The 13,094-nt window shown below is 50.3% G+C and overlaps 1 protein-coding gene across 3 annotated transcripts in view; it reads left to right on the top strand.

Moving 5' to 3' along the window:
- The window catches only part of ACSS1 (acyl-CoA synthetase short chain family member 1), a 45,009-nt gene that overhangs the window by 18,000 nt on the left and 13,915 nt on the right, over positions 1 to 13,094 (top strand). For all 3 annotated transcript variants that reach the window (XM_025000326.2, NM_174746.2, XM_059892399.1), the window contains 3 exon segments: positions 5,921 to 6,120; positions 11,783 to 11,958; positions 12,326 to 12,478. In XM_025000326.2, the coding sequence (XP_024856094.1) occupies positions 5,921 to 6,120; positions 11,783 to 11,958; positions 12,326 to 12,478 (529 nt within the window).

Here is a 13,094-nt window from a genome sequence, read left to right as displayed (position 1 = left end):
TGACCTAATTTCCCCCTCGTGCTACCCTCTTTGGGGGTAAGGACTGTGCAAACATTCAGAGCACAGGAGTCCTGGAGACCGCCTTAGAAGTACTCCTATTATTGGACCGTACTATGGTTGGGTCAGTCAGGACCCAGGTGTATGGGGAGTTGAGGGTAGGGGGGAGCCCCACCTCTAATCAGATGTCCTTCACTGAGACACTCTCCTGAGAGGGAAATTCTCTGAGTTCATAACTTTCCACAGAGTATAGCAAAGCCTCAAGAAAAATACATTTACTTTTTGTAAGGAATTTAGAAAACATGCAGCTTCAGTGAGCCTCAGTTCACTGGCTGGCCTAGGGTCAGCAGTGGTGTTTCATCTCTTGTTTGCTTCGAACCCTGAGCGTGTCTGGGGCTTCGTTGGCAAGGGCAGCTTGGGCGTATTCGTGTTGACATGTGGCAGTGGCTTTACAGTTCCCTGCAGCTTACCTTTGCTCAAGGTCATGGTCACGAGATCGAATCATGACGTGAGAGGAATTTCATACTTGGGTTATGAGCCCGCTCAGCTGAATTTCCTGGGCTTCTGTTCTCTGGTGGCAGTAAGTAGCAGAGTAAGCACATGGCCTCACATTAGATCAGATTTAGCGGCTACAGTAATGTCTGGGCCAGAGGAGTTTTGCCAGAGGGAAGGGGATGGTCCCGAGGCCTGGCAAGCCTCTTCCTGTGGGAAGGGGTCCCTTCTGCTGTGCCCCACTTCTCTTGCCAACCTTCGCTTTTCTTACTATCTTCACCTTCCAGAAATGGCTTACTGAAGAGAATAGCAAAGTCTAGAGAAGTAGGTGCTTCCCAGGTCATCCAGTGGTTAAGAATCCGCCTTGTAATGCAGGGAAGGTGGGTCTTACCCCTGGTTGGGGAACTCTGGTCCCACATGTTGCAGAGCAGCTAAGCCTGTGTGCCACACCAAGATCCCGCACGCTGCAACTGAGACCTGGGGCAGCCAAAGAAGTCAAGTCTAGAGAAGCAGACTGAAGGAAGACCTGTCCTGTCCAGTCCTTCATCTGGACCCTGGGCTTGACCCCTCCCGTCAGCACCAGGCTAGGGGAGAGAAGACACTGTCGCAGGCCTCCACACACCCAGTGACACCATTCCCTGGGCTCCTTCCCTTTCCGCAGAAGGAAGCGTAGACAGAGGAGTAGCCATGGGCTGGCCTAACAGTGGGGTTGTCCTGCCCATTGCACTCTCTGAGGGGCAGGATGTTTTCTCCAATGTGACCCTCTCTCAGTGCAGGAGGCTGGGAGGCATCTGCAGGTGGACCAGCGCTCACGGTTAGACCCCAGGCTCCAGTCACCCTGTGCCTGCCTGGGCTCTTTCAGGCTTACCTGCTGGTCTCTTCCATTCCACAGACATCTGTCACACACCTTATTCTGCACTAGGTCCGGTTCTGGATACTGGGAGGAAGGCAGTGAACAAATCCCTGCTGAAGGGAAGCTGATACTCAGTGGGGCAAGTGGACAATGAAGGAGGTAGCCTCTTAGCTAGTGAACACAAGAGCCACAGTAATTGTAGCAAGTAAGCAAGTTGTGTGTTCCACATTAGTTTCTTAGATACAGCAGCAGTGCGTGTGCGCGCACACACACGTGCACGTGCACACACACACACACACACACACACACACACACACACCCCGCTTATCTTAATTCCCCTGGTCTGTCCAGCTGTGTCCTGTTTTTATTGAGCTGGACCAGAGATGGCTTTCTTCTCTCTGTGTTCAGGCAGGTATTGTGTTGATTTCACATACTTGTGGTTGGATTAGCGTTGGATGGACGTTCCTCCCAGCTGAAGCTTAGAGTTGGCTGTGAAAGGTCTCCTTTCTTCCCCAAGGCCAGGCAGCCTTTTGCTGTTCAGCACCCTGAAGGCGAGGCAATTCTGTGTATTTGTGCCTGTCATTTTTGTGCCTCCACATGGAAGGCGTGGCCCTGAGGCGTCTCCTGGCAGACAAACGTAGATAGCTTGTTCAGAACCTGATTGACGAATAATGTATTGCTCCTCGCACTGGAAAATAGAACTCAAACTTATTTTGTTAGGTGATTTCTCAGAAAGCTGCATGTCACTGTCCCTTGGAAAAACCCCACAGGCAAGGAGGAAGCAGTGTTTCCTGCAGGGACAGCCCAGAGCACTGGTCACTGAGTGACTGCACTATCTATTTGATATAGAAGCAGCATATCGGTTTGTGAAAGTCTGAGAAGTCATGAATATCCAAGGACAGCTTTTGGATGATTTTTGAGTACCCTGGAGTAAATTTTTAAGTACCTGGAGGATCACTTGCATAACATGTACATTTTCGTGATTTGAAGATCTAGGTTTGCTGACCTTATTCTCCAGTGGTGTAAGTCTGGAGGAAATTGTTAACAAAAATCCAAGTTTTAAAAAAATAATGGGTGCGCTGGAAAGATGAGTAGAAATTGAGGTGGAATTAAATAGGGACAAATAGATAGTCTGGAAAGTCCGATTTTGAGAATTAATTCCCTGATTGTGATAGGGCAAAGCCCTGGTTAGTCCTGTTCTGGGTGTGGTGATAGTTAGTGGGTTAGTGACCTCATGTTGAATTGGGGCCACCTGTGTTAAGCATTAAAAATAAATGTGTTCTTCATTTACATGGTTAAATATAAAATTGGGGTCAAGGGTCTGGGTTTCCTTATTCTGACCCGAGCAGACACCATGGGAGTGCTGGGGTCTGTTTTGTGACCTGGAAGTTTCTAGGGTGTGAGAGTCGGTTCCTGGAGGGCTGGGGGAGAGAAGCTGGGAGAGAAAGGCTTTGTGGGATGGTGGAGGGAGTGTTCCAGGAATCTTAAGGGCTGTTATTGCATGACAGAGTTATTCTGGACATCTTTAAAGGCCTGAACTGGACCAAGGGCTGGAAATGGAACAGCCACAAATCTTGGCCTGATTCTAGGAAGACTGTTTCTCTATTGAAGTAGCAAAGAAAGAGGGAGTGCTGTGTGAGGTGACTCCCAGCCCCTGTTTAAGCAGAGGCTGGACTGATGGGGCCAGGAACCCCAAGGAGGTTTTAAGGATTTCTTCGACCCTGAGTTTTATGGCCTTGGTGGAGAGGACAGGAAGGGCAGTGAACTCAAGAGCTTTACCCAGATCAGATTCTTTATCAGAAACTTCTCTGGAGGCAGCAGCAAGAGTGCGGGACCCAGGCTTCCCAGGTGGCTCAGTGGTAAAGAATCTGCCTGCCAATGCAGGAGACACGGGTTCCATCCCTGGTCCCGGAAGATCTCACATGCATGGAGCAACTAAGTCCGTGTGCCTAGAACCCGTGCTCCACAGCAAGAGAAGCTACCACAAAGAGAAGCCTGCACACTGCAACTAGAGAGGAGCCCCCACTTGCCACAATGAGAGAAAAACCTGCACAGCAACGAAAACCCAACACAACCAAAAATAAATAAATATAAAAAAAGAGTGCGGGACCTAGCGGACTCAGTGGCAGGGCCCGTGGGGAGGCCCCTTGATCCTCCAGGGAACACCTTGGCTACTGTCGCTTGGTCTCCGCACCTTCCCAGGGCCACACAGGTCGGTTGTCCAGCTCTGGTCGCCAGGCAGCTTCTGGCCGGAAGGAATCCTCTCCCTTCTGCTGCCTTCCTCCTCCTCCCCACCGCTGACCTTTCCCGAAAGTTCTCCCTGCTGCCCTCAGCAATCGTACCCTAAACTGAGGCGGTGAACGCCCTTCACCCTCTCATGTGCCTTCACTTCCCCATCAGAGCTGGGCTGCCAGAGGACACTTTCCTCTCATTTCCTTGGTCTGGTGCCCAGCTTGCCCTCATGGTACCGAGAACAGAATTTTTAACATCTTATGAATTCACCAAAGTGAATGAGTTGATTTTAGTACTTTTAAAAGTAATTTCAAACAAAGATGCCTGATGGTAGAGATAATCTCTACTGAATGTTTGGCAGGGTCCTGAGTGGGTGATGCTTCTCGGTCACACGTGTGACAGTCCAACAAGGTGGAGGGGTTGTTTCTCAGGTGCTGTTTCTCAGGTGATCTTGTGCCGGCTGTGAAAGCTGAGCTCCCATGCCTGTCCAGCTACTGTAGTGAGTAACCCAGGCCACTCTGTCTGGGCCATTCTGTTCCTTCTTTCACTTCAAAATGCTGCCTTCCATCCTTCTGTCTGTAGAAAAAGGACAGGATTTCATCACCACTGATCTCTGACACAGTTGAGCCTCCATCTCCTCAGCACCAACTGCATAAATCTTCAGGGCTGTTAAAAACAGCATGTGGGCTGCGCTTAAGTCACCTTCTGGGTGACTGACCATGACTGCCTCTTCAGTGCTGTCACATACAGGAGGCATGTTTCTGGGCCCTGGTTCTGGGGCTTTTGCTGTTGGGGGCGCTCTGGGTGCTCTTTCTTTCATCACAAGCTCAGGTGCAGGGTGGATGGGGCGCCAGTGAGTGGTGCTTTTGTCCTACAGCCTTAAGAGAGGGGACGGGGCCTGTGCCAGTCTGGGCAGGAGTCAGGAGAGAGTGTAGGCCGCACTTGTGTTACCAAACCAGACTTGAGTCACTCCGCTCACCCGTGCACAGTAGAGCCAGCCTGCTGACAGCAGGTTGTGGTGAAGGAAAGTGCAGCGTTTATTGCAGGGTGCCAAGCAGGTGTCCAGGGTAGCTGGCGCTCAAAACACCTGGACTCCCCGATGGGTTTTGGAAAGCCTGTTAAAGTCCAGGTGAGGGAGGGGAGTCCCAGGGTATGTGAACAGCTTGTGCACAGTTCTCTGATTGGTTGATGGTGAGGTAACCGGGCTGTTAACATGATCAGTCCTCAGGCTCCAGTAGGTCCAGAGGCTGCAAGTAGTTCATTTCTTCCATTTGGTGGGGGTTTTAGCATCTGTAAGAGGACTCAGGAACGTGTATGAGATACGGTTATCTGAGTGTTTCAGAGAGGAGCTAAAGCGGAGTATATGGGGAGCGGCGTCCTACAAGGTCCTGCTTGGTTATGCTGGTGATCTGCTCTCATCTGGGCTCCCCCAAAGCCTATCACCACCCCCCCTTTGTTTCCTGGTGGCCCTTGCCAGGCTGCCCCTTTCTGGGTCTCTGAGCATGGGGCAACCACAAACACTCCTGGGTCCTGGCCACAAGGGTGGAGCCATGTGTGGGACGAACTTACTCTGCCCTTCCATGCCAGCTCTTTCTGTTAAATAACAAATACAATAAAACAAAAGCAGCAAAAATGGGGAACTTCCCTTCCTGTGGGAAGTGAGGTTCAGCAGGACCACTTGGGAAATAGAGTTGAACTCATTGTGCAGCTGCTTCTGCCCGCCTGTACTTCCCCCACCCCTAGTTCTGCTGCAGACCCCTGGTTTCTGGGGGAATGTCATCCTCCCAGGGTTGGGTTGGGTCATACACAAACCTCAGGCCAATCAATCAGCTTGTTCAGGGGGATGCTGCACTCTGATCGGCTAGCCGAGCCTAAGACTGGGAGTGGAGGCAGGGGCCTCGTGGGTGTGTGAGGTGAGGGCATGGTGTTCAGCATCCCCATCCCTCACCCCCGCAGTCCTGCCACAGGCCCATGGGCTTCCTTCCTCCCCAAAGTTCTGTGGCTTCACAGAATTGGGGGTGCCCTGCTCAGCAAGGCCTGTGTTGACCCAGAGAACTGGGGCCTCTCAGGGTGGATGTGTCAGGAGCCTCGGGGACCAGATATCCCAGGTCTGAGAAGCCCTGTTCTCTGTGGACGAGGGGCAGGTGATTTTCCTCAGCAGTGTGATCGTGAATCCATGTCAGTACCAGCCTACAAAGTTATAATGTTTTCTGAAAAGATTGTCCCATGTACCAGGTGTTCCAGCGGCTGCCCTCTTCAGGCTGGTTGGGGTTGCAGTGCCTGCAGTTTGCAGAACTGTTCCAGCCCTCCCCCTTCTCTGACGGCCCTCCCTCCCTTGTGCTGCAGGGAGCTACTGGAGACCACGTGCCGCCTGGCCAACACACTCAAGAGGTATGGAGTCCGCCGAGGGGACCGAGTGGCCATCTACATGCCTGTCTCCCCACTGGCTGTGGCTGCCATGCTGGCCTGTGCCAGGATCGGAGCCATCCACAATGTCATCTTTGCTGGCTTCAGTGTGGGGTCCTTGGCTGGGAGGATCAACGATGGTGAGCATGTGGGCAGTGGGATGGAGGGAGAAATCTGGGTCTCCCTTGGCCTTCAGGGACTCAGGGTGGTGGCAGACATCACTGAAAGTCACAGAGACAGATGACAGGCACTGCCAAGCACAGTGTGTGGCTGAATGAGCGTTTGCTCTATGAGCTGAGATCCAAGTGCACTGGATTGAACCACATGAAGAAGGAAGATTCCAGGTGGAGGGAACGGCATAGGTATCCGCTGGAGGAGGCTATGTGGCTGCAGTGGAGGCAGGAAGAAACGTAGGGTGAAAGGAGGCTGGGGAGGCATAGGGAAGGTTCCATCAGTCAACAGATGAAAGCCTTTGTGGTGAGGAATGATGGAGTCAGATATGGGCCTTGTGGTGTATCTTTGACTTTCTGTGTGCAGGTAGGTCAGAGGCTCCCAGACAGGTGTGTAGAGCAATATCGTCTCCTTTTTTTTTTCTGGTGTCAGAGGGCAGAGTGTCTGCATGGTGGCCCCTTGTTTGTACAGCCAGATCCCTGCTCCCTTGAGATCCTGGAGGGCTTGCTGAGCTGGCTCCCCCAGGAGGGTGCCAAGTTCTGGGGGCCGTTGGGAATTCTTTGTGTCTCACAGAAGACTTGCCTTTGGGTAGTGGACAGAGCTGAAGGGCAGAGTTCTCAGACCTCTGCTGACCACCCTCTTTAGGAAAGACTTGGGAGCCTTTCTGCTTCCTTCCAACATTTCCTGTTGCTTTCAGGGTTGGTGCTGCCATTCCCTTCTCTTTCTCTCAACTTTAGCACCTACTGTGTGCCAGGCTCTGTCTAAGCAATCTGTGAAGGTCATCTCCTATAATTTTAATTTAGTCTTCATAAATACCATATGAGATAAGACTTTTGCCATTTCCACCCTCTCCTTTTTCCTGATACCATTGCATCACTTTAAAGTGTACAATTCAGAGACATTAAGCACATTCACAGTGTCGTGCAACCATCATCACTATTCCAGAATTTTCCATCCCTCAAATGGACATCTCATATCCATAAAGCAGGCATTCACCATTTCCCCTCATCCAGCCCCTGGCAACCACCGATCTGCTTTCTCTTTCTGTGATTTGTCTGTTCTGGATGTTTTGTAAAAACGGACTCCTACAATGTGTGGCACTCTGTGTCCCACTTCTTTCACCAAGCATGGTGTTTTCAAGATGGGCCTGTGTTGTAGTGTGAATCAGTATTTCATTTATTTTTGTAGTTGAATAATATCTCACTGTATGGATAGATTACATTTTGTCTATCCATTTATCTGTTTATGGGCATTTTGACTTGTTTCTAATTTTTGGCTATTGTGAATAGAGCTGCTATGAACGTTTATGTACAAGAACACCTTCTTTCTATTGTTTTGGGTGTATACCTAGGAATGGAATTGCTGGCACATGTGGTAAATCTATTTTAACTTACTGACGAACTGCAAAACTTTTCCAATGGAACTGCTCTGTGTTCCATGTCCACTAGCAATGTGTGAGGGTTCCAATTTCCCCAAATCCTCATCAACACTTATTTTCCTTTTAAAATAATTATAGCCGTCCCAGTGGGTCGGAAGTGGTATCTCATTGTAGTTTTGATTTGCATTTTCCAAATGACTAATATCACTGGATATCTTTTTATGTGCTTGTTGTCCATTTGTGTCTTCTTCAGAGAAATGTCTGCTTAAGTCCTTGGCTCTTTTTCTAACTGGTCATTTGTCTTTTTTGTTGTTGTTGAGTTGTGAGTTCTCTATATATTGTAGATACTGTACCTTTATCAGATATATGATTCACAATTATCTCATTCCCTGTGTTGTCTTTTTGCTTTCTCAATATTGACCTTTTATGCACAAAAATTTTTAATTGTGATAAAGTCCAGTTCATCTATTTCCTTTTGTTGTTTGTATTTCTGGTGTATTATTTAAGATTCAGTTGCTGAATACAACGTTATGAAGATTGGTCTCTGTGTTTTCTTCTAAGAGTGTTTTTAATAGCCTTAGCTTTTTCATTTAGGTCTTTGATGCATTTGGAGTTAGTTTTTGTATATGGTGGGAGGTAAGGGTCCAACTTCGTTTTTTTTAATCTGTGCATATCCAGCAATAACAGAACCATTTGTTGAAGAAACGATTTTTCCCACGTTGAATGGTCTTGGCATCCTTGTCAAAACTAACTTGACTGTATATTTGAGGGCTCTTTTCTGAGTTCTCTATTATGCTCCACTGATATATATCTATCCTTGATTTTCGTATGTTGAACCATCCTTGCGTTCCAGGAATAAATCCCTCTTAGTCATGATATATTGGAGAAGGCAATGGTACCCCACTCCAGTACTCTTGCCTGGAAAATCCCATGGAGCCTGGTGGGCTGCAGTCCATGGGGTCGCTAAAAGTCAGACACGACTGAGCGACTTCACTTTCACTTTTCACTTTCATGCACTGGAGAAGGAAATGGCAACCCCCTCCGGTGTTCTTGCCTGGAGAATCCCAGGGATGGGGGAGCCTTTTGGGCTGCCGTCTATGGGGTCGCACAGAGTCGGACACGACTGAAGTGACTTAGCAGCAGTTATGATATATAACCTTATTGCTATGCTACTGGATACAGTCTGTTAGCATTTGGTTGAGAATTTTTGCATCAGTGTTTATAAGGGATATTGGTCTGTAGTTTTCTTTTCTTGTGATGTGTTTGTCTGATTTTGGTATCAGGGTAATGCTAGCCACATAGAATGAGTGAGAAAGCATTTCCACCTCTGCAATTTTTAGGATGAGTTTGAGAACGATTGATGTTAGTTTATTTTTATTTGGTAGAATTCTCCAGTGAAGCCATGTGGTCCTGGGGACCAAGGCACAGAGAAGTGAAGTCACTTGCCCGGGATCATACTGCTGTTTAGTGACAGACGCAGGGTTTGAACCCAGGCATCCTGCTGCTGCTGTTAACATTACATTAGGCTGCTCCTTTTCTGTTTTGCTGATGTGGTCATAGTTACCAAATGTTTCTGTTAAGATTCTCTGAAATAAGAAAAAGCAGCTGATTCTGGGGAATTGGTAACTGGATGCAGGGCAACTCCTAGACCTCGGGAATCCTAAACAGCCAGGCCATGGGAAGGCAGGGCCCAGTCAGCTCCAAGAGGCTCAGTAGGGAAAACTCCTATAGCTTTTCTCCAGAACTTTGCCATTAAGCAACTCTTCCCCAACACCCTACACCTCCATTCAGATGTCAGTTTCCTGGGGGTAAGACCCTATTGGGACAAATGTCTGTGTTCTCTTGGGTCAGTGAGGGTAGTATTTTGGTTATCTGTTGCTGTATTACAAGCTACTCCAAAAGTTAGTACTTAGAATAGTATACTTTCTTATTATATTTCATGATTCTGTGGGGCAGGAGTCAGGTGGGCATAGTGGGAATGGCTTCACCATGCTCTGTGGTATCTGGGACATCAGCTGGGTTGGCTTGGATGGTTGGAGGGGCCAGGGGTCTCTTCCTCTTCATGTGGCCTTGCACATGATTGATGTAAGCTCCCTCATAGCAAAGGCTGTGGGGCAGAATAGTGGCCCGAGCGATTGCCAGTGCCCAAATCCCCAGTAGCTGTGAATATGTCCCTTCCGTGGCAGATGACCTCTGCAGGTGTGATGGGGTGCTAAGGTGGGGGATGATGCGGGTTGTCCCAATCTGACCACCCAAGTCCTTAAAAACAGAGAACTCTCTTTGGCTGAAGCTGTGGCAGAGAGGAAGGTCAGAGAGATTCAAAGTGGGGCAAGGACTTGGCCTGCCTTTGCTGGCTTTGAGGATGAGGAGGTGTTGCCCCAGGGGGGTGTAGTGGTTCTAAAAGCTGAGGGCAACCCCTGACTGACTGTCAGCAAGGTGGGGACCTCAGTCCTGCAGTCACATGGAACTGAGTTCTGCCAACACCTGAATAGCCTGGAAGCAGATTCTACCCCGAGCTTCAGGTGAGATCCCCAACCCCTGACCCCTTGATACTGGCTGTGAAACTCTAAGCAGAGAACCCTGCCGAGCTCACCCAGGCTACAGAACCATAAGCTAAAAAAACAAAATGGGTGTTCTGAGACACTAAATTTGTGGTAATTGGCCATGGGAGCAATTAAAAACAAATATAAGACTCCCCTGGTGGTCCAGTGGTTGGGAAATCTGTCTGCCAATGCTGGGGACATGGGTTTGATCCCTGGTCCCAGAAGATTCCACGTTGCCACAGGGCAACTACCTTATGTGCCACAACCACTGAGCCTGCGAGCTGCAACTCGAGAAGCCCTCATGTCTAAGAGCCATGCTCTGCAACAAGAGAAGCCACGCAATGAGAAGCCCACACATGGCAACTCGAGAGTAGCCTCTGCTCATTGCATCTAGAGAAAGCCCATGCATAGCAATGAGGACCCAGCATAGAGGAAAATAACTAAATATTAAAACAAACAAACACAGACAAATACAGATGCTGAGATCTGGTAAAAAAGAAAAAAACTAGGGTGAAAGCAAATTCCCACAAAGTGTCTGTGGTCCCACCTGTGCTGATGCACTTGCTGCGGCCCTGCTGCCCGTCCTCAGGGGCCTCAGGGAGTGGAGGCTCCCCAAGCACCTCCTGGGGACTGGATCTGCCAGGGCCTGGAGGTTCCAGTCCTGGAGGACCACTCAGGCAGGGAGGCCTTGCACAGGTGGGCACCAGGAGTAAGGCCTGCATCACGGAGGCCGGGGTCCCAGCACCCAGGATGGGCAGGGGCTGCTGTCTCCTCCAGGGGATCCTGAGCATCCTGCCTCATATGTCCTTTCCCTCGGCTGGCCCGTCTCCCTTCCTGCCCGATGCAGAGCTTCCCTGGACAGTCCCGCCCAGGGAGACGGGCCTGGAGAATCTCAGGCAGGCTCTGTCCACCTGTCTCAGGTGGCCAGGAGGGCTGTGCCACCTCCAGGGTTCTTGCTTGGGAGGAAGAGAGGCTGTGAGCATGCCTTTCGAAAGTGCATCTCAGACCGCGAAGCTGAGGGAGACTAGTGCCTCGGGTAGGGCCCCAGGAGCTGGTCCTGGAGTGAGAATTCAAGTGCAGGCAGTTCACTGGGGAGGGGGTCCTGGGAGGCACTGTGGGCTGTGGGGTGTGAGGCTGGGGACCTGCCCCCATGGGTGGCCAGGTCTCAGACCGCATGGGAATCCTGAAGGCTATGGGGCCCCATGCATCAGCATGACCCCCAAGGGGCGAGGAACCTGGTTGAGGGCTGCTGAGTGGGGTGGTTCCCCAGCATCTCTGCCCATGGCTCCGAATCAGGCCTCTGTGCCCACACCACAGGTTGAGGGCCATGTGTGGTCGTCAGCAGGGCAGCTGGATGTTTGTTCCAGGCTCTTCCTCAGGGGCCAGTTGTACAGTAGCCCACCTTAGCCCTGATCCCTTCAGTTTATTCCAGGTTTGGGTGTTGTGGGTGGAGGGTGGGTGGTGGAGGGTCCCCCCAGAGCAGGTGGGAGTGGGAATCTGGAAGAGTTGAGCTTCCAGTGGCTTCTCTCCATTATACCCACTCCTCCCAGGTTCTGAGCACGAAGTTCCCAGAGCAGATGGAACTTCACATTTGCTCAAGGATGGACTTTCTCCATCACACCCTTAAGCCTGGGACGTGTGGTGGTCTGGGCTGTGAGAGTCAGAGTGGGGAGGAAACTGACCAGAAATTCCTGCATTTGACTCCGATAGCCCAATGCAAGGTGGTTATTACCTTCAACCAAGGACTCCGGGGAGGGCGCGTGGTGCAGCTGAAGAAGATCGTGGACGAAGCCATAAAGGTCTGCCCATCCGTCCAGCATGTCCTGGTGGCTCACAGGACAGACAACAAGGTCCACATGGGGCATCTGGATGTTTCCCTTGAGCAGGTGAGTCTATCTTTTTTTGTATAGTTTGAGCAGAAGAGGTTGCCATTGGATTAACTGGGTCTTATTAGAGTGTAGTTCTCAATCTGGGTCCCCCAGAGGTGCCCAGTGTTCCTTTGTGTTATCTGATGGGCTTCCATCCTGGTGGGGAAGATGGAACTCAAAGTCCACAAACAGAGGGAAACACGTCACATAACGAAATGATAGGATCCATCCTTTAATCTGGCATTAACTAGGGCGGGCTAGATAAAGTGAACTCTGAGCCTGGTCTTCCAAGTCCTGCGGCTATGGGGGAGAGGAGGTCTCTGGGAGGCTGGGTGTGGGGCAAAGTCTCTATCCTAGATGGGCCATCTGGTCCTCTCCCTCACAGGAGATGGCCAAGGAGGAGCCGGTATGTGCCCCGGAGAGCATGGGCAGTGAGGATATACTCTTCCTCCTGTACACCTCGGGGAGCACCGGGAAGCCCAAGGGGCTCGTCCACACCCAGGCGGGTTACCTGCTCTATGCTGCCCTGACGCACCGGGTAAGGCACAACCCTGGGGTGATCTGGGGGAGGGGCCAAGGGAGGCTGGACTGGGGGGCCACAACTGCTGCTGTGTTCAAGAGCAGGGCCAGGAGTGCTGGCATCAGCGTGGTTGGAGGGGTGGGCTTATGGGGCAGTGTCTGTGCCTGTCAGAAGGGCCTGGGTCCCGCACGCATGTCTCCTGCTTGTCCTTAGCCCATCACATGTGTGCTGAGCCTTTGTGGGGCTTGCCATGCTGCTGGCACAGCTGCTTTCCGGCACTGGATGCCCTGGACACTCCAGCTTTCCTGGGCCCTTCTCCCATATGACTGCATTGGTGTAAGGATGAGTACATTGCTATTATTTTTTAAAATGCTTTCTTCTGTTTAAGAGATCTTTTGGATCTGATTTTAAAAGAAAGTAAAACATTTTCATGGGCCTCTAAAGTACTGTGGCCTCTAGGCTCTGCTTACTGGGGCCTCAATTTAAAAGGAAAAAATTTTTTTAAAGATTTGCTTTTATGAGGAAACTTAAATTTAGTCCATGGAGATTGCATCCAGAGGGCCGTCCTTTAAGGATTATGAAGCAAATTATCTGAAACAGCTTTATTCCAGTAAATGCATTTAAAAATCAGTAC

Source organism: Bos taurus, chromosome 13, assembly GCF_002263795.3.
Source record: "Bos taurus isolate L1 Dominette 01449 registration number 42190680 breed Hereford chromosome 13, ARS-UCD2.0, whole genome shotgun sequence".
In the NCBI taxonomy this organism is placed as follows: Eukaryota; Metazoa; Chordata; class Mammalia; order Artiodactyla; family Bovidae; genus Bos; species Bos taurus.
This window is presented reverse-complemented; position numbering and strand designations above follow the sequence as displayed.